Source organism: Triplophysa dalaica, chromosome 24, assembly GCF_015846415.1.
Source record: "Triplophysa dalaica isolate WHDGS20190420 chromosome 24, ASM1584641v1, whole genome shotgun sequence".
In the NCBI taxonomy this organism is placed as follows: domain Eukaryota; kingdom Metazoa; phylum Chordata; class Actinopteri; order Cypriniformes; family Nemacheilidae; genus Triplophysa; species Triplophysa dalaica.
In genome coordinates this window covers 11,613,371-11,634,494 of record NC_079565.1, presented here as the reverse complement: position 1 = coordinate 11,634,494, position 21,124 = coordinate 11,613,371, and the positions used below count along the sequence as shown (strand labels likewise).

Sequence of the window (21,124 nt, the reverse complement as noted above, 5' to 3'; positions counted from 1 at the left end):
GACGGAAGCTACTTCACATTTATGTCAGTGGAACTGCTGAAATCACGTGTTTGGGCCTGTATGATGTGCTGTATGAATAGATTACGACACGTGAAATATTTTTTATAGACATTTATTTATTTTTATTTTCATCTAGGCCATGCACTGTTTTTCAATCCACCCAACTTGCTTCAGCAAAAACAGAACGTTTTTGGTTTTCCTTTTGGTTATTTTTAGGGAACAGAAAATAAATAACAGAAAACACCAAAAAAAAGACATTCTAAGAAAATGTTGCAGGGTGTTTTTTTGTGTGAACTAGTCACCATTTGTTTTGTGTGTGTGAAATAGTCAAAAATTTACAAATGGTAAATTTGCCAGGACTGGTAGATGTCTGCCATATGCAATAAAGGAAATAAAAAATAAATGAAGAAAAACATGTTATAATGGACAGATATTATAGTTCCAAAATTCATAGCTGAGATTAGGCCATAGGTAAATGAAAATACAGTCATATTTATCATAAATCCATGTGTATTTATTTAGCGCGGGTGTGTGCTCTTCACCAGCATGCATGCGCATTCAGTCACAGTCTTTGAAGAAAACATTCCTGGAGAACCAGAAAAGGAACCTAAAAAAACTAAAACTAACGTTGGGGTAACGTTCTGGGAAGTTCAGTTGGTGAACTTGTGTTATAAAAGCAAATTAAGAATGCCTCATGCTGGTGGTTACAGACTAGTGAAAGGTGAATTTATGGCTAAAGGGCACTGTACAGTAAACAGTGGCATAGTGACAAATGTGTTATCAGTTTTAGTGGTTGTTATCAGGGAATAAAAGACCTCTGAATGTTGCGACTGACCTATCCGAATCAAGTATTTTAGAGAACTGTGAAACAACTGCAAAAAGTCTTTTGTCTGCATTTTTCTGTAGGTTCAATATTGTAATATTTGGCAGGATTAATTGTTTCTTACAGAAGGTACTGTTGACTGGATGTGGTCTGTTTTAAAATGTTAAGGGTTAGAGAATATTTTCTGGAACATAGGGAGATGGAACAACCATCCTATCAGAGCAGAAGGAAATCTTTCTCCACAGCTCTGGCATATTGGAATGCTGCATACCCCAGTGTAGGAGCCGATGTAGAGGTATGCTTCAAGTATTATCCAAAAGACTTTGCTCTTATGTTTGAAGCATTTAAAGATTTTTTTATTTGTAATACATTATGTTTCGATAGTTATGTTTTACATATTGTAACATTGAAAAAAATATGTTGAGAAACATTCATTTGAAAAGCATGTAAAATAATAAAAGGCTAAGGCATCAGTCACTCTTTCATAATTTATTTACCCTCAAATCATTCAAAAGCTATGACTGACTTTCTCTGGCAGAACACAAAAGATGATATGTACAAAACCACTGAGACCTCTAAACATATCTCCTTTTGTGTTCAACCAAACAAAAAGTGTCATACACAGATTTTGAATGACATCAGGGTGAATAAATGATGACAGAATTTGCTATTTATTTAAAGTGTAGTCAGTTTAAAATTATCAAGAGGAACAGTCTTAAACATTTGAAGTTAATCTGCAACATGTGACAACAGTCATCGAAATACATTAAACATTCTTTCAAAAAAAGCATTTATAAAACATGTTGCTAACAAGACATTTATACAGATTTGGAACAACTTCGAGGGAGAATTTTCATTCTTGGGTATGGTATCCCTTTAAAATTACAACATTAAGATTCTGGAATGAACATAAACTTGCCTGCAAGCTCCTTTAGAAAATCCTGAAAGTGATCTAGGATTTGCAACTCTTTGGCATGTTTAAGTCTCACTCATTTCTGGGTGAAGATTGGACACAATGTAATGAGAGTCCTCCTGAAAAAATACGGCAGGGAGAAAATATTGAAACAGCATACAATATATATATATTACAAAATAATAACAACCATTTTTACAACAATTATGCAAACTGAAAATATTCCAGTTCTTTACCTTATCATCACCACCTTGAACCACAAATAAGCTACGGCACACTTCTCTGTTTTTTCTCATGACATCTATTAACCCGTACAGCTGTAGACCCTCACGGAGCTGCAGAAGCATTAGAGTTCGTCGAGCAGCAGCATGCATCACAATCGCTCTATTATAAGATAGAGAAGTATGTCAAGTAGTAGTAATAATTAATTGAATACATTCTGTTTTCAAAGGAATATATAAAATAACACCTTGTTATATTCGCCTTGTTATTTTTTTTTATAGGCCCGGTGTAACCACAGCTGACTATCTCTTCAGTGCACGAAGACAGATCTGAAGTCTCCTCGATCTTTAAAGAATTAAGAAAGAATGTGTCTGTTTGCATTTATAAAGGCATATGACAATAGAATGAAACAAAGAACATGTGACATACCTTTTGAATTAGTGGTGAAATATCAACATCATAAACAGTCTCCTTGGTAATCGTTTCAAGGTTTCCACTCAACAGAAAATCGTAACACCAGTTCTGTAAAAATCTTGGAGCTGGGCCACCCTGGGCAAGGCTAACAGCAAATAACTCCCCAGCAACTCTAAACAATTAAATTGAAAATACAGTAAAACATTTTTTTTTTCAATGCTAAAATTACAGTGTTGAAACAAAATATGCATTCTATATAAAAGAGAATGCACACCCAGACATGCCTGAAACAACTCGTGTAACCACACCCCCACAAATCTACATTAGTTCGTGTTATGATTTGACTGAGACCGCCCAAATGTAAACGCAAGTAAGGTAGCCGACTTGTCAGTACAATTGTTTTGGAACCGGATGTTGCCAATATTGCAGTATTCGACCAATCACTATGCACTGGTTAACTGGCCAATCACAGCACACCTCGCTTTTCAGAGCGATGAGCTTTGTAAATAATCTTGCGTTTCAGAGAGGCGGGCAAAGAGGAGATACAAACATGCACATGTGGAAAATACGGCGTTTTTGAACCTTAAATCCTGTATACACATTGCATTACATCCAACACAAATGAAAATATTAGTTTATGCCACCTGCGTGAAGTTGAAAACTTGAAAACGCATAGTGGATAGGTAACATATGTGATTTGGTGGGTCGTTTTGGTGTTACCTTGATAATGTTACCTCAACTGTATAGTTAGAAAAGTCGCAGAAATGATACTTTTATCGGCACAAATGGAGCACAAACGATTGAGGCTATTTTGGATGATTTTGGTGCATGTCGGGGGCTGGTGACATCATCGCCTATAATTCAATGTCTAATATTTAAAAAACCGACGCAGCACAAACGCAACTTTCGCGGCACAAACAGAGCACAAACAAGCGGGACTATTTTCGGAGGTTTTGGAGCATGAGTGACCTCCGAATGACCTAAAATGATTCTTCTAATATCTGACAACCTGAAGCAGCACAAACAAAAAATTTTACGGCACAAACGGAGCACAAACGTTTGAGGCTATTTTGCAAATGTTTTGCGTTGCGTTTGCGTTGCCAACTTGACGCATTTGTTTAACCCGTGTCATATCACCCCTTTAAATTTGATCCTTAAATGCTTTTGATGGACAGATTACCCCAAAACACAGAACAATTTTAGGCTACCATTTATATCCTTTCAACAGATTTGGATCACATGAAAAATGCAGCAGTGATATTCTTATATTAAGTCACACTTACACTTTAGTATGATGTGATTAGTCAGTCAGTGACAGAATATTTACTTCTAGTTGAACTTTTACTTTAATATAAAACACTTACCGAAATAGGCCATTGTCCAGATCATTAAAAGAGTACTTGGGCATTTTTCCTTTACCTCCTTCAAAGAGTCTGGTCTCTATGCCACCAATCATTTCTGTAAAAAAATATCATTTTTTTACAGAATGATCTTATAAGGAGAAAGCAAACGAATTAAAAGAAAAGAAGAACATTCTGAATTTCATGATTTTGTATTCCGGTTCCTAAATGCATAAATTCTGACCTGTCAGGAATTATTTACGTAAAGCCCCTGTGTCAGCTCCAGCCTCTCCCAAGAAGGTGATTTTTAATGTGTTGACTGGGGAGCTAAACTTTTGTTGCTTCCACAGTAAGAGTCCTCGTTCCAAGAGATTCGTTCTGGACACACAGAGGCTGAATTCTTTGTGTCAACTTGAGATGCAAGCCACTGTAGGACATCCTCCACACTGTGAATTTGTATTTGTCATTTTTACTTGATAATGTTACTTATTCAAGATTGAATACAAGTAATACAAGTACGTTATCTGGTAACATTAGTGTTACTTTTCTTAAAAGGATATTTCACTGGAAACAATCACACCACGTTTCACTCACCGTCAAGGCATCTTATGTGTATATGACTTTCTTCTTTAAGAATAATACAGCACGTAGCCTTTACAGGCTCTTCCAAGTTTTATAATGGGATTGAATATGGGAAGAGATTTTGAAGCTCGAAAAAGTGCATCCATCCTTCTGTTAACTGTAGTTCCCTTTCTGTCGGTCTCTCGACGTTGTGTCGAGAACGACAGATGGGGTTCGCCCTTGAGAACCAATCAACTCTGACTACTATAGAAAAGGCCAATGAAATTTGGCGAATGAACTTTGCATGCCGGGCTCCGCCCCCGGATATCCGGTATAAAATGAAGCCGGCGTGCAGCATTCATTTACCTTTTGTTCTTCAGAGCCTTCGCTCATGACTACGAACTGAACGAATTCAATGAATTCTTCGTCTTCTTCTACTGCCGGATCTACGACGTGTAGCAGCGGATCGTCCCTACCTGCAGCGACCTTCCCCTGGGCGTCTCGGCAGTTCCGAGGTGTGTGAGATTTATCTAAAAGTCCTTTTCAGGACTGACTGAGCATTCTCCAGCGCGGCTGTTCTCTTTGGTGCGGAAAGGAATGGATACGATCGCTGCATTAGGTGTGTGGGCGTCCAGCACACTGAAGCAGTGTTCGTTGACACATCTGCCCGCACTGCGGGTAGATTGTCATTCAGAAGTTGCGGTCACGGGTGGCTGTCTTCCTACGGGAACCAGCCACCATTTCGTCTGCTACCAGGGCTGTGACATCTGTGGCTACGGCCCTGATGACCACCCACGTTAGCAGCGTTAGTGATATGGGGAACTCTGCGAACGTAAACCCGCCAGCTAAGTGCTCACGGGCCGATCGCACCCCGATTCGCTTTTCTGAACGTTCCCCAACCGGCGGTGGCATACCGTCCGGATTCTCACCCACACACATCGGGAACGATGTGTGACGTAGATGAGATGTCGCTCGCAGCATCGGAGGGAGACTGACATCCGACTCTGACGAATCCGAGCTCCACCCCCAGCGGTCGAGTTAGGAGGAAGCAGAAATGTCATTCATGCTAACCCGGGTTTCCGGAGGTGCATGAGGAGCTGTGTAAAACTTGGAGCGCTCCACTCTCGGACCGCTCCAGTGAAAACCAGCTCCACCTCCCTTACTTCCCTCGATGGTGGGGCAGCCAAGGACTGCGTCGAGATCCCCTGAGTGGAACGTCCGCCCGCGGTGCACCTGTGCCGTGGATGGCTACCACCTGGGGGGAATCGGCCACGCCTACGGTCCAAAGCACGTAAGACTTCGGCATCACTGGTGTCGAGGGCTTGCGATGCCGCGGACCAGGCTGCCTCCTCTCTCTTCGCCATGGCCATCCTGCAGGTCCGCCAGGCCAAGGCGTTGAGAGAGCCCCACGAGGGTAAGGCCGACCTGGGTATAATGCAGGATCTCCGTGCCGCCGCTGACAGCGCTCTACGGGCGAGTAAGGCGGCGGCACGGGCCCTGGGTCGGACGATGTCCACGGTAGTGGTCCAGGAGAGACACCCCCGGCTATACCTTGTGCAGAAGAGTGATACCAAGGAAGTCCGCTTTCTTGATGCACCCATCTCGCAGGGTGGGTTGTTGGTAAAGACCGTCGAGGACTGCGCTCAGCAGTTTTTGACGGTGAAGCAGACAGTGGCAATTAACCACATTTTTCTCACCGCGACTCGGCCGCCTGAAGGCCTCCGAGATCCCGCGTGACGTCTGCTTCCCTGCAACCCAGGACCCCTTCGACATCGATTCCGGTTCCTGTGCCCCCACAGACGGCACCCCGGAAGCAGAGGTCGAGGGGGAAACCTCCACCCCGTCAGCAAACTTCTCACGAGAAGGGACACTGACGGGAAGACTCCAGGGAGAACAACATCGGGCCCGAACCATCACAGCCACGGCTCTGATCGGTCGGTACGAGACGACTCCTGCCTCGTCACCAAAGCCGGGCCCTTTTCAGGGCCTGGCGCCCACTTACTCACAGAGTTTTTCGGTCCACTGGACTGTGCTCGGCGACAGATGGTTAGCTCCGCCAGCCGACGAACCACCCCCCATGGAAATGATGAAGCAGACTGCCCCCTTGGTCACCCTGTACAGTCCCTGGGAGCTCAAGAGCTGCCCACACTGTCTCGCTGGCTAATGCGGGTGGTCAGTCTTGGTTACTCGATCCAGTTTCCCAGAGACTTCTGGCAAAACAGGCATCGAGTTCGTCCAAAATCAAGACGTTCAGTGGGTCACAACCTGCACTTCATCATTCCCAAGAAAGACGGCGGGTTGCCATAGGTCTGCGTACCCTGAACAAGCACCTTCACGAGTTGCCGTTCAGATGCTCACGCAGAGGCGCATCCTGACATCTATCAGGTGTCAGGATTGGTTTGTGGTAATCGACCTGAAGGACGCTTACTCTAATGTCTCGATCCCCCGACACTGCCCCGTTCCCATGGTTCGAGTTCGAGGGGTGGGCATATCAGTACAGAGTCCTCCCTTTCGGTCTGTCCCTGAACTATCTCGACGACTGGCAAACACTCGTGAGATCTGTTGTGTACACAGAGGGACCTGGTGCTCCGGCATCTAGATCGATTGGGATTTCAGGTCAACCGAGAAAAGAGCAAACTCTCCCCAGTGCAGAGCATCCTCTTTCTCGGTATGGAACCAAACTCTGTCACCATGACGGCACAGCTGTCCGCAGCACGCGCCCAGCCAGTGTTGGAACTGGAGGCTCCTGGGACACATGGCATTCTCCGCGGGGGTAATACCCCTCGGGCTGATGCACATGAGACCGCTTCAACACTGGCCACAGAGTCAAGTTCCGAGGACAGCGTGGCACACCGGCAGCAGGCGCATGGTGATGACGCCCTGCTGCCGACGCACCCTAACCCCTTGGTCTTCCATGACCTTCCTCCGGGCGGGGGTTCCCCTCGGGCAGGTTACGAGGCACGTCGTGGTGACGACGGACGCCTCGCTGCAGGGGTGGGGTGCAGTGTGCAACGGGCACGCAGAAGCGGGGCGCTGGACGGGCCCCCGTCTGCGCTGTGCAATTGCCTAGAGTGGTGTACGCTCACGGTAACTAACACAACTTGCCCGACGCCTCCTCCTGTGGAGTTAGCAGGTGATCCGCTCCCTGCGGGCCACACACATCCCAGGCAAACTGAACCAGACAGCCGACACGCTCTCTCGTCAGTATACGCCTTGCGGAGAGTGGCGACTCCACCCCCGGTCCAGCTCATTTTGGGTGTTGTTCGGACAGGCACAGATAGACCTCTTTGCCTCCCATGACACCACCCATTGTCTGCTTTGGTACTCCCTGACCGAGGCCCCCCTCGGCACGGGTGCCCTGGCGCACAGCTGACCACGGGACGGGCGGAAGCACACCTTCCCCCCCCAGGAGCCTCCTTGCACAAACACTGTGCAAGGTCAGGGAAGAGGAGCACCAAGTGTATTGGTTACACCACACTTGTCTAACCGCACTTGGCTTCAGAGTTGATGCTCTGAACAGCGACTCCCCCTGAACCATTCCCCTGAGAGAGGACCTGCTCTCTCAGGGGAAGGACACGTTCTGGCATCCCAGATCAGACCTCTGGAACACCCATGTTTGGTCTCTAGACGGGACAAGAAAATCCTGAGATGGCTACTCCCCCTCTATGGCTGAGACCATCACCCAGGCTAGGGCCCCATCTACTAGGCGGTCACACGCCTCTAGACGGCGCCTCTTCTCGTCCTGGTGTCTCTCTCTCTCAACGAGAAAAGACCCACTGAGGTGCTTGATCAGGATTGTGTTCCCCTTCTCACGAGACTGGAGACTAACATCTCCCCTCCAAACTGAAGTGTATGTAGTCGCTATCGCCACTCATCACGACTCAGTTGATGGAAAGTTTGTAGGGCAACTCGACCTGGTCACCAGGTTCCTAACGGGCGCGAGAGGGCGGAAATCCGCCTCATCTCCGCTCCATACCCTCTTGAGAGCCCCTCAGAGGTTCCGATCTTCCTCACCTGAGTAAGACAGCCCTCCTGTTGGTGCGCGCTTCCGTCAAGAGGGTAGGGGACCTCCAAGCATTCTCTGTGTCCCCGGATTGCCTTAAATTCGGCCCTGGTAACTCTCCCGTTATCTTGAGACCCAGGCCCGGATACGTGCCCAAAGTTCCCACTTCTCCCTTCGGGGACCAAGTGGTGGACTTGCAGGCGCTCCCCACTGGGGAGGAAGACCCAACCCCATCCGTGTTGTGTCCTGGACCGCACGCAGAGCTTCAGTAGCTCTGACCAGCTCCTAGTTTGTGTTGGAGGACAGCAGAAGGGGAAGGCTGTCTCCAAGCAGAGTCTGGCGCACTGGGTCGTGAATGCCGTTACGACGGCATTTCGATCTCAGAATCTCCCATGCCCATTGGCAGTGAGGGCTCACTCCACCAGAGTTTAGCCACCTGCTGGGCACTGGCAGAAGCACCTCTCTAGCAGACATCTGTAGAGCTACGGGTTGGGCTACGCCCAAACACCTTCGCAAGGGTTAACAACCTTCGCGTAAACCCGGTGTCAGCCCACGTCCTGCGTGGCGACATGTAGGACTGGCATCCGGGGGGGCGTATGCCTGCGAAAGCACCTTCCCACCCTCCAAGAGGTTGGGTCAGTGTGCTATCTACCATTTTCTTCTTACCCAAACACATGGCTAAGAAAATTGGTACCTCACCAACCTTCCTTCTTACCCAGACACTGGTTAAGAACAGGCATTCCATCCATCACTAAGCAAGCACCTCCTGGGGGTTGGCTGGGCAGAGCAGCCTTCCCCCTTAGGCCGGGAAACTTTATGAACTATCACAGATAGTTCTAACCAGACCTGTGCAATCGGACGCAGTAACACCCCCACCGTGGGCTGTGCCGTCTGTTATACCCTCATGACAATGGTTCCCACACATGGTAACCCATGAGCTTTCCCAGGTGGACCTCCACCTCGCCGTACTACCCAGTCCGCCCGTTCCATGCGTTCTCCTCCAAGGACGAGACCATATCATATCTCCACCATATTCCTCCCCATGGGTAGGAGGTGGCCTCTGCAGCGCTTCTCTGATTAAGAGTTGCGCTTTTCCCGGTGAAAACCCAAGCCGGACGGCCTCTCGCCTGTAGAGAGCTAAGGCCCCGTCCGTGAAAGGTTACCGGTCAGGGCTGTACCCATCTTTCTCTTAGAAAGCTCTGGAACCCCACGACCACCACACTGGAAGGTTACAAGTTTCACGAAAGCTTCGAGCTGACACGCCCAGGCTTGTTACCGTCGCTTCGCTGAGATTGTGACGCGATACAGCGTTTGTTGCGTTTTCCATTGATAACCCCATCTGTCGTTCTCGACACAACGTCGAGAGACCGACAGAAAGGGAACGTCTTGGTTACGTATGTAACCTCAGTTCCCTGATGGAGGGAACGAGACTTTGTGTCCCTTATGCCACAAACACGTATCGTATTCTGCTGCAGTCGTGAGAGGATCTCAGGCTCTTCAGAACAAGAGGTAAATGAATGCTGCACGCCAGCTTCCTTTTATACCGGATATCCGGGGGCGGAGCCCGGCATGCAAATTTCATTCGCCAAATTTCATTGGCCTTTTCTATAGTAGTCAGAGTTGATTGGTTTTCAAGGGCGAACCCCATCTGTCGTTCTCGACACAACGTCTCGTTCCCTCCATCAGGGAACTGAGGTTACATACGTAACCAAGACGTTTTGTTAAGCTGTTTCCTCTGCACTGCCGCGTTTGTCACATGAATTTACAATGATAAGCCGGTGTTGTGCCGAAAAAACACTCCCCGCCAGAGTGGGACCGAGTTGGACCTGCACGGTTTCGGCGAGTGGGACTTTCTGGGTCACGGCTGGAGGGCTCTCCCTCTTCTTTGTGGATGTCAGAGGGGATCTGGCCCTCCCGGCTGAGCCTGGTTTCTCCCGAGGTTTTCTTTCTCCATTAATTAATCATTGGAGTTTGGGTTCCTCGCCACAGCAGGGCAGTGTTGGCCTTGCTCACCGGAAGACAGCATTTATTTATTTATTTATTTATTAGATATTATTTACTAGAATGATCTTGTTTGTTCTATAAACACCATACACTGTGCTGTGTTCTACCTTTCTGTGTTTTTCTGTTTTCCTTATCTGCTCCTGTAAAGCTGCTTTGCAACAATGCCTATTGTGAAAAGCGCTTTATAAATAAACTTGAAATGAATTGAATTGATGCCTTGAGTGCGAGTAAAACTTGGGTTCTGTGAATTATCCTTTTAATGAACATACTATGACATTTCTTCATTTTGTGGCTGTAATATTTCAGGACTCCTTGACCGAATGGACACTAGACTAGGGAGAGATTTAATAAATCACATTTTTTATAATATAAAATATACAGTTTAATTAATGCTCAAACTCTAGAGCAATGTTCATGATCCAAGACTTAATGCAACATGCCTAAATCACAACATGTACAAAATTATGGTATCACCATTACCTTTCTGAATCACCACAGACACTTGTGTTGAGCTCCAATTCTTTTATAGGAAAGTTTTTTTTGCATCCAGGACATACTGCATCTGTAAACTAAAAAGCAAATAATTATGCAGAATACATATTAAACGTAGGGCTATCAATGTTAAGGCATTGACGCATGTGATTCATTTATTTTATAGGCCTATTTTATTATGCGGCTCGTTGGAATGCTTGATTCTGATTGGCCAGTCGCAACATTTGCAGGTTTATTATTCCCAGATAACAACCTCTCAAAACAAATAACACACGGTTACCTGGATGCAGCAAATCATTTTGACAAATATATAAATATAAAATGTATTTTAATAACATATGACATTATATTTATAAATGCCTAAACCAAATTAGCTGATAGTAGACGGCTTTTCCTATCGAAAGGTCTGCATTCAGTAAAAATTCTTTTTTCTTGACCAGTTTTTTTGTCATTTGGCAAGTAACCGTGTAATAATAAGCGGGATAATGTTCAAGCAGCCGGCTGCATGCAAGAAAAGCCCCTTCAGTGTGATACACTTGTCGGGGCTTATTTCTGTAATAACAACCGGCTGCCTGTACATTATCCTTTACTTAACGTGCAGCATCCGTTTGTCTTGTCATCCTTTGTCTAGCATTATATAACATAATCACGCTGTTATTCATGTAAGGCTTTTCAACAACTTGACCACAATTTTAAACAGTTGCACGTTTAGTGTGACCCGTTCGGCTCCGCCCACAAAATCGCATCACACTGTTTGCAAACAAAAAAGGTTATACTGTTGAATGATTATACGGTTATACATAAACTGTTAAAATAAACAAAAAACAATAAATGTAAAAGAGACATCAGTTGCAGTACTAATATCAGAATGTTGGCTTTCATCCATAAAATGATGCTGTTAAAGAAATCTGTTTCTACATTAATTTGGAGATTAAATGTGAATTTATAAGAATGAAATATGTTTAAAAGCATTCATGTTAGGCTTATGTGTGGTTAATTGGGATTGATCGCAGAAAAAATGTGTGATTAATCAGATTCATTTTTTATCGATTGACTAGTACTAGTACTAGTTATCAAAATGACTTAATATACTGCAAAGACACTACATGTTCTTCAGTTGCAGAAGGTATATCAGTTAGAAAGAGACGAAAACATTTCTTTAAAAAAAAGTTTGTTACATATTTTACCATGTGCAGCCTTCATAAGGTTTGTTAAAATATCTTATTGCACCTCTGGCATTCCCTGACATGCAAGACAAGACTCTGCAGTGGGATCATTACAAAGCATTTTTTGCATTCAGATTCAGACTATACACATGTTTTTTACCTCTCCAGTTACACTTCTGATGGTACTAACACAGTATCCTTCAGTCTCTGGGGGAGCTAAATCCTGGCTTCTCTGTCCACCTGATTAAACAAATAAAACCTTTTCAGAATTATTTTTTTATCTTATTGAGTATTTCATCTTTTTTAATTAAAACTTATAAACACTATTGTTTTATATACAGTAGGTAAAGCTTTTTTAATTATCACATTTTAAATGCGTCACATACACGCAGAAAAAGACACTAAAAATGAAATAATAAACTGCATTACTAAACTAGAAATAAACTGACATAAGTAAGTTTTGATGTCTGCAAGTAAAAAATACACATACACATTGTCACACTATCAAAGTTTGTTAGTCAATATTATAGACATTTCATGAATGTGTAAATAAATTTTGATATCTTGATATTGAACAAATACTCTTACTTATACATTTAATTAAGGGAGCCTTTTGGTATTTTGTAATGAAGAAAAATTCTATTAAAACGATTTTCACATTAGACTACTAGTACAAAAAGAACAAGAAAGGTAATTTCATGAAACAGGAAAAATAGAAACAATAAAAAATGCAAATTAATAACAAGACACCTCATGGTTTTTCGGGTATCAGTTTTTCCTGCCTGGTTATTATTAATATTAAGGCAAATCAACAGTGTTTTCAACAATACCTTGCGCATAAAACCTCAAATTAGATTTACATTTCTACAAATTGTATTATAATTGTAATTTGGTTGGTTGCTAATACAACCAGTAGGCCTACTAATACTTCTGATATTCTAGGAGTCTATATATATATATATATATTTTTATTTGTAAGCACTGACATTTTGCCTATAACTTACAGTGCATACTCACAATTACTCATAGAACTCTACCATTTAAGTTGACAAAAAATGTTTCTTCTGACCCAACAAAACTTTTGATGTAAAGGTGTACACTTATGGGGCTGTATAGAGTTTTGAAATCTAAGAATGTAATTGTGCCAAATTAGTTTTTCGTTTCTTTTATTACACAATTTTTATTTGATAAAATATGTTTTTTGAAATTAATGACTTTGACTGAACAATAAAAACAATCAATAAGCAGCCAGAATAGACAAAAACTCATTTTAAACCATTTACAAAGCATGAAGACATCAAGAAGCCTTTTGTCATGATTCCAAAAGTTCCAATTGTGTTATTTCATAGTTTGGATTACTCAGTGTTGTAATGTAACAAATTTAATGTATTAAGTATTTTTTGGGAGCATCTGCACTTTACTTGAGTCTTTCTATTTCTGCAGACTTTTAGTTTTACACCACTACTTTTCCGGAAAAAAGTATATACTTTTAGTCTGAATCATTTCCCCTAAGCATATTCATTACTACAAAATAAAAGCATAGAAACAGAACGTCTCGGTTATGACTGTAACCTTTGTTCCCTGATGGAGGGAACAAGATGTTGTGAGATAGACTGGGGTTTGATCTTTAGAATCTATCATCAATCCCGAGTGTCTTGATTCCACCATCATGTCATGTTTATTTTTCTTCTTGCAGCGGAGTCATGGCATAGCCTTAGGTTGCGTGTGGAGGGAGAGATAGTGATCCTATCGGCTTGCTATACTCTCTCTCCGGTCTGCGTCTTTGTTCCCACCATCTCGTTTCCTCGTTAGCTTTCCCTCAGTGTTTAATTCCTGTCACCTGGTCCTGGTTAATTATCCTTTGTTAGTCTCCTTTTATAATGTCCTCATGTTTCATTGTCCTGTGCCAGTTAATTTTGTTCCTTGTCTTGGTTCCTGTATTTATGCTAGTCTCTAAAAGCTCCATAGATCTGTCCCTAGTAAGTGTTGTTTATGTTTTGCCTTTGCCTTACTGTCTTGTTTAGTATTTAGTCTTTTTCAGTTTTATATAGTTGGTCTACGGTTGTCCTTGTCAGTTATTATTTCTACCTTTTCCAGTTTTACCCCATTGTGGGTTTTTTTCAGTTTTGTCTTTATAATAATTCCCTTTTGTTAACCCTGCGTCATCTGTCTCGCTGCCTGCACTTGGGTTCTCCTTGAGCGTTCATGACACAGAGAGGAATTAAAAATGCCTATGAACTTTAGAGGTAGAACGGTAGAGGTCGGGTGTTCCTCCCCAGGGGAGAGCGCCTAAAGCCTCACCAACTGGTCCAGAAAGGGAGTGGTGGGAGCCTTGGGCATGTAGCCTAGCTGGGGTCTCAGGATCACGTGTGAATCAGCTGGCCTGAACTCTAAGCACTCGTGGGACACAGAGAATGCCTGGAGGTCCCCTACCCTCTTAATGGAGGCGAGCACCACCAAGAGCACAGTCTTCATCATCAAGTGAGGAAAACTGGCATCTCTCAGGGGCTTGAAAGGGGCCATAGAAAAGCCCTGCGGAACCACATTAAGGTCACAAGAAGGTACGTAGCGTGTTCGAGGGGGATTCATCCCCGGTGCAACCCCCTCTTTTTGGTTATTTCTTACAACCATTCCGGAAAGGACAACATGGAGACATAGATTGAGCTCCCTTGTCGCTATTACTAGAATATATGAAACGACACCAAATAGCCAGTAAATACAACTCATCCAGTCACATAACTGTCAAAATTAAATAAACATGTGGAACTAAGCAACTAGAAAATGCAGAGATAGTAACACAGCAAATACCATGTGCTCCTTAAGCACTCAGCAGTAAGGTAGGTATAAAACAAATTATCTGTCGACTCTATATCCCTTATAATGCAAATTCGAAATAAAATACTTTTACAAGAACAATTTTGACCTTAAAAATAAATGATTTATTATCTGACAACATTTTATTTCCGTTCAACCGGAGAGGGATTTTACACTTACCGTTCTCCTCAGCAATTTACATGTGACTAAGGAGAAAATTGCAGACTCTACTTTAAGTTTACATAAGTCACCTGTAGGTGTCCCCATATCCCCTTCTTCTTGATGCATTTATTATATTCAATTCAATTAATATATTTCACAAGATAAACAAACATTTTGGCACAGTTCATAACAAATTTCTTTAACCAGTTACACCTGCAGCAAGCCACTCAGAATTTCCTCGTCCCATCCAGTGATTGAGATTCAAGAGGTCTGGCCTGGGGAGCCACACCGTGCACTTTCCCTGCGACAGAAGGTCCTTCGTCAGTGGAATCGACCAGGGGGGTTTGTCGTCAGAATCCCCAGGTCTGAGAACCAAGTCTGGTTGGGCCAGTAAGCCGCAAATAACAGCACTTGATGTTCCTCTTCCCTGACCTTGCACAGGACCTGTGCAAAGAGGCTCAATGGGGGAAGCTTCTGCTTGTCCCGCTGCCAGCTGTGTGCTAGTGCATCTGTGCCGAGGGGAGCCTCGGACAGGGAGTACCAAAGTGAGCAATGGTTGAAGTCCGTGGAGGAAAACGGGTCCTCCTGCACCTCGCCGATCCGCTCCCATATATGCCAGACTGAAAGGGGATGGAGTCCCAGTCTCTACGGAGCGTCCAGTGATGAGAGAGCACATCGGCTGTCTGGTTCAGGGACTTCATCACCTGCTGACTCCAGAGGAGGAGGCGACGAGTGAGTTGTGACATCTGCTGAGAGTGTATGCCGCCTTGATGATTGATGTACACCACGGCCGTCGTGCTGTCCGACCTAACCAGTACGTGTTTGTCCTGCACGAGGGGTTGAAACCTCCTCAGTGCCAGAAGGAAAGCCAGAAACTCTACGAAGTTGATGTGCCATTGCAGGCGGGGACCCGTCCACCGGCCCAACACAGCGTGGCTGTTGCACACGGCACCCCACCCATGCAGGGAGGTGTCTGTCATGACTACGATGTGCCTCGAGCCCTGCCAGGGCGGAATCCCTGCTCTGAGGAAGGTCAAGTCTGACCAAGAGGTGAGGGTGCGAAGGCACTGAGGTGTGATAATAATATGCCTGGTGCCAGTGAGTCACGTCCTCCAAGGAACACGACTCTGAAGCCAGTGCTGAAGCGGTCGCATGTGCATCAACCAGAGCGGGATATCCCTATCGAGGACACCATATGCCCCAGGAGCATCCAAAAAGTTTCAGGGGGACCGCTGGTGTCCGTCTGAACGATTCAGACAGCCCAGTACCGACTGTGAGTGTTCGTCGATGAGATGCGCTGGACAGAGTGGATACTGAGATATAATACCGAGATAAGAGATGCTTTGCGCTGGGGAGAGCCTGCTCTTTTCCAGGCTGACCCGAGGACCCAGACTGTCTAAGTGCCGAAGCACAGGTCCTTGTGCGTGCACAACAGATAAGCCAGTCGTCGAGATAGTTGAATATCCCGCGCCCTGTCCCCTGAGGGGCTGACGTCAAGGGAGAATGGGAACGATGAAGTCCGGGCTGTAAAACCCAGAGGACATCTCTGCTAGAGGGACGGGCTCTATGGAACCCTTCATCAGAAGAGCGGCGACCTCGACCATATTGCGGAAGTGTTCTCCCCTCTGAGAACTAGAGGGACGATCTGCTTCACCTGGCTGACTTCTTGAGAGACAGACTGAAAGGGAACTGAAAAAGTCGGCGATCCGGTCACCATGACAGTGCTGAACCAATCATTGGATAAAGCTCAATGTGCAAATGCAAAAAGTTGCTCTCCATGATTAATTTCAACACAAGGTTTTGCTGCTTCTTTTAAAGATAAACAGCAAAATTTTCAGTTTCAATTAATTATCAAATGACTGGGTTGATGCAGGGGGCACGGTGGCTTAGTGGTTAGCACGTTCGCCTCACACCTCCAGAGTTGGGTGTTCGATTCCCGCCTCCGACTTGTGTGTGTGGAGTTTGCATGTTCTCCCCGTGCCTTGGGGGTTTCCTCCGGGTACTCCGGTTTCCTCCCCTGGTCCAAAGACATGCATGGTAGGTTGATTGGCATCTCTGGAAAAATTGTCCGTAGGGTGTGAGTGCGTGAGTGAATGAGTGAGTGTGTGTGCCCTGCGATGGGTTGGCACTCCATCCAGGGTGTATCCTGCCTTGATGCCCGATGACTCCTGAGATAGGCGCAGGCTCCCCGTGACCCGAGGTAGTTCGGATAAAGCGGTAGAAAATGGATGGATGGATGGGTTGATGCAAGGAAATAAGAAAGGGCAAGACAGATTTGTTCTGATTTTGTTCCAAGTTTTTCTCTAAGAGGGATGGGTCATAAGTCATAAGTTATAAAGTAAAGTTATAAAAATGTAGTTTCTGAGCTTGTATTTTGAAAATTTAGCAATTTGGCAACATGTTGTTTCAGATAAAACTACTGAGCTTGAGACAGTTTTTTCAAAGTTGTAAATTGTAAGCACCATTTCTGATCTTTATGCTAAATAAAACATTTGTATTAACAACTTTTGCTTCAAATTTACTTTAAATACTTATATTGATAATTATGTACAATATTGTTCTCTTCCTTTAAGACTTTTAATAAAATCACTAAAACCTTGATTCTAAAAGGTTACTTTCACTTCTACCAAAGATATTTTACTCAAGCATTGCTTTTAGGTAATTTATACATTCTTGGGATTACTTTACTATTATTCTAAAATTTTGGAAAAAATAATCATAAAAAAGAAAGTACCCATAAACTTTTTAAGTTTTTAAGTCTGTAGAACACAGGTGGTTCCTCACCGAACACCACAATTATCACCTGGATGAGGCCGTACAGATCTGACTGAGGCTGATGAGGGACAACAAAAGATCAGTTTTAATGTTTAACAATCACATATTCAGAACTAAGCTTTATTCATAAGTAAAAATGAATTGTAATATGCTTGCATATGCTTATGAGGTCGTACATGTTTCCACTCATGCAGATAGGGCAGGTAGATCTTGCCATTGGCGTCAATGTGTTTGCCAGTCTTGATCATCATTGCGCTGGTCGGCTTCACAAAACAAATAGGGGGATTGTAGGGATACGTGTCCAACAGCCAGAGGCAGATGGGAATATTGTACACGTTCCCTGTTGAAAAACAAAAATGTGTCTGTTAAACTAGAAATAATGTGCAGCAAACATACTTCTGTTGTGGAAATGTGTCACTCACCTCTATAACTAACTGGTACAGTCCCAGTAAGACTCATGTGGTCTCTTGAGGATCCGTCATTAAAAACTGAAAAGTACAAAAGTATTAAAAATAAGTATAAAAATATTTTATTTACAAAAATGTGAAATTGCAGCTCTTACCATAACCATCCATTACTGGTTTGAGGTCTTTGTACCGAGAGATGACATTTGTAATATCTCGGACTGTGAGATCTCTATATTTGTATTTCTGTAATATATAAACAACAAAATATTGATAAACACAATCCTGAAAAATGAATAAAATATCAGCCAAAACCAAATAAAGGAACCAAAAATAATGAAAGTGAAACAAACCAGATCACTAGTCCATGTATAACAATCCAAGTATATGAAACAACATAATAACAATGTGAATGTAGTTAAATGTATTGTGTTAGAAGAATTTTGTAATGCAACAGTTACTTGTAATGAAAGTTAATATGAAAACTGTATTCAGCCCAATTAATGCCAACATATAACGACACAAACATGATACAAACCTTTAACATCTTTTTAAGCGCTCCTTCGTGGACAACAGCCATGTTTCACCACAACAAACCAGACAACGAAATAAACACGAAACTCTTGAGAAATATAAGATATGTGTAAATCTGCTCAGGCCTCCTGTCAAATACCGAAAAATTATCCAATTAACATATGTTTAAAAACAAAAACACTCTGTAGAAACACGAAAAACTGATAATAATAAACAAATAATTACTGAAGTAAATTTTGTGCACGTAAATGCGCTTTGCTTTCATTTCGATGTAAGTTGATGTCGTGTCATAGTAGGGGGCGTGGCACAGAGGAGGAGTCAGTTTGGGGAAAACAATCCTTTCCCCCTTGAAATGCAAAAGTCGGTGAAACTAAGGTGTGACCACCCCTCAACAAACCACATACGGGACAGGTAATACGTTTGTGTGGGACACAACTGAAAAATTGTACAGTGTAAGCATGAAAGCTTATAACGGGGGTATAATAAGTAACAGAATGAAATGTATTGTAAAAATAATTAAATGTTTAGTGCATTCTAACTACAACATAATTAGGGCATAGATAAAATCTTAGATAACATGAATCATTTTAATTGAGATTTCAATTCAAGGATAACTTAAATATTGAGCACAGATCATACCTGGACTTCTGTACTGTACACTTTTAAGATCTTCCAAAAAAAAAGAAAACGTTTTTATTTTAATACGCTAACCACAACTAGCAAAAAAAATACAATTTAATACAATTACTATTCAATTAAATAATAATACAAATTAATATTAATGTAAATTAGAAAAAATAGAAATGGTATTTATTAGACACTAGCCAGACCAATAAACAGACACAGCCCAGAAATTTATGAACAACCTTTATAATATACTGGAAAAATTGAACATTTCAAATACAAAGAAATATAATGATCTTTATTGGCCAGGATTGAAACAATGCTTTTCATGCTTGTTTAATAAACCATGAAAAAATAATGTCACACAGAACTTCCCAAACTTTAGATGTGTCAGGGCCATATCAAAAGCTTCCAGGCCCCCAATTATGTGTACTTCTGTAACATCAGCTCTGTCTTCGTTGACCACGCCCCCTGCACCAGAGTCATCTACCCACTTCATGCGTTCACAATCACCGGACTTTTAACTCATGGACTACATTTCCCATCATGCACTGCACACCTCTGCCATTATTGATAACCCCATACCTGATTTACATTTCACTCCACCTGCACCTCATCCGATGGACTCTATTTTTACTCACCCTTTTGTTTTGTTAGTCGTCCAGTCATAATTTATTTTTGATCAGCTTATACATTACCTTGGAGTCTCTTTGTGTACACATACTTTAATCTTCTCCATGGATGTTCTTCTGTTGGATTTTGTTTTACCTGTTTAACCTGTTTAACCCTGATATTATTTAGGATTTTACTCAACCCCTTGGATGTTTGTCTTGTTTGCCTGGATTTATTAAATCACATCATTGACATTCTAGTTTTCTTTGTGGCATCGTTTTTTGTCTGGTGAACTGTTACAGAAGACTGGACCTAATATCTCCGCGATGACCACACCTTCTGACTACCCGGACCCCTTCGCAGAACTGGTCAACGTTCTGTGCCAACATCTCTCCCGTCCATCATCAAGTTCTTCTTTCGTGCACGCCTCCAGTCCCGTGGCCACACCAGTTGGCTATTCACGATGATGCTATTGGCCTGGAAAAACTCATTCAGCATTCTATGGGTATATCTCAACGTCTTCCTCTCTGTAGCCATTCACGACCCACTGCATATCCTTTGCCACCTCCCCACATGAGACCCTCAATTCTTCACAAGATTCAACTTTGTAACTTACCAGGATCCAAAAATGCCAAAGCTGACGCTCTTTCCCGCCAACACGGTTACAAACCGGAATCCATTCATCCTCCAGCTATCTTCATGAGCCCCATTCTGTGGGAAATCGATGACCAGATTGCAGCAGGAAACAGCCCAGCTTCGCCGGGGAGTCCACGAGGAAGACATTTCGTACCCCTGGAATACCGTACTTCTCTCATTGAGTCTGCACATTCCGTACCAGGATCTGGGCATCCAGGCAGCCAACCCTCTTGCTCTTGCTGTTTGCCCTATATGTCCCAGGAAATCTCCCGATTTTTCAATGGATGTTCGACCTGTGCCATCTCCAAAACCCCTCGTCATTTACCAGAAGGTAAACTTATGCCTCTCCCCATATCAGAATGCCCCTGGACCACATCACAGTGGATTTTCTCATCGACCCCCCCCCCCTGTCCGACCATTACACTTGCATTCTGGTAGCTGTCGATCAATTCTCCAAGGCCTGTAAATTCATACCATTACCACAACTACCCATTGCCTTCAACACTAGCGAAACTCTCTTCTGTCATGTCATACACAACTTCGGAATCCCAGAGGATATCGTCTCGGACAGGGGTCCCCAGTTCATTTCTCGAGTATGGAAGGCTTTCTGTCAACAACTCAACAT

General features: G+C 43.4%; 2 protein-coding genes across 2 annotated transcripts; both read right to left on the bottom strand.

Moving 5' to 3' along the window:
• Window positions 1-1,124: 1,124 nt before the first annotated feature.
• On the bottom strand, window positions 1,125-12,162 carry LOC130414442 (G2/M phase-specific E3 ubiquitin-protein ligase-like). Its single transcript, XM_056740333.1, has 8 exons — window positions 12,099-12,162; window positions 10,761-10,849; window positions 3,957-4,158; window positions 3,737-3,830; window positions 2,388-2,544; window positions 2,206-2,303; window positions 1,973-2,120; window positions 1,125-1,855 (listed from the first exon to the last, which is right to left on the bottom strand). The coding sequence occupies exons 4-8, from the start codon at window positions 3,826-3,828 to the stop codon at window positions 1,802-1,804; spliced, it is 549 nt and encodes a 182-aa protein (XP_056596311.1). The 5' UTR covers window positions 3,829-3,830; window positions 3,957-4,158; window positions 10,761-10,849; window positions 12,099-12,162; the 3' UTR covers window positions 1,125-1,801.
• Window positions 12,163-16,407: 4,245 nt separating this feature from the next.
• On the bottom strand, window positions 16,408-18,673 carry LOC130414692 (tumor susceptibility gene 101 protein-like). Its single transcript, XM_056740705.1, has 6 exons — window positions 18,632-18,673; window positions 18,252-18,339; window positions 18,112-18,177; window positions 17,866-18,029; window positions 17,649-17,747; window positions 16,408-16,638 (listed from the first exon to the last, which is right to left on the bottom strand). Exons 1-6 carry the CDS (start codon window positions 18,671-18,673, stop codon window positions 16,408-16,410), a joined length of 690 nt encoding a protein of 229 aa, XP_056596683.1.
• Between the last annotated feature and the right edge of the window lie 2,451 nt (window positions 18,674-21,124).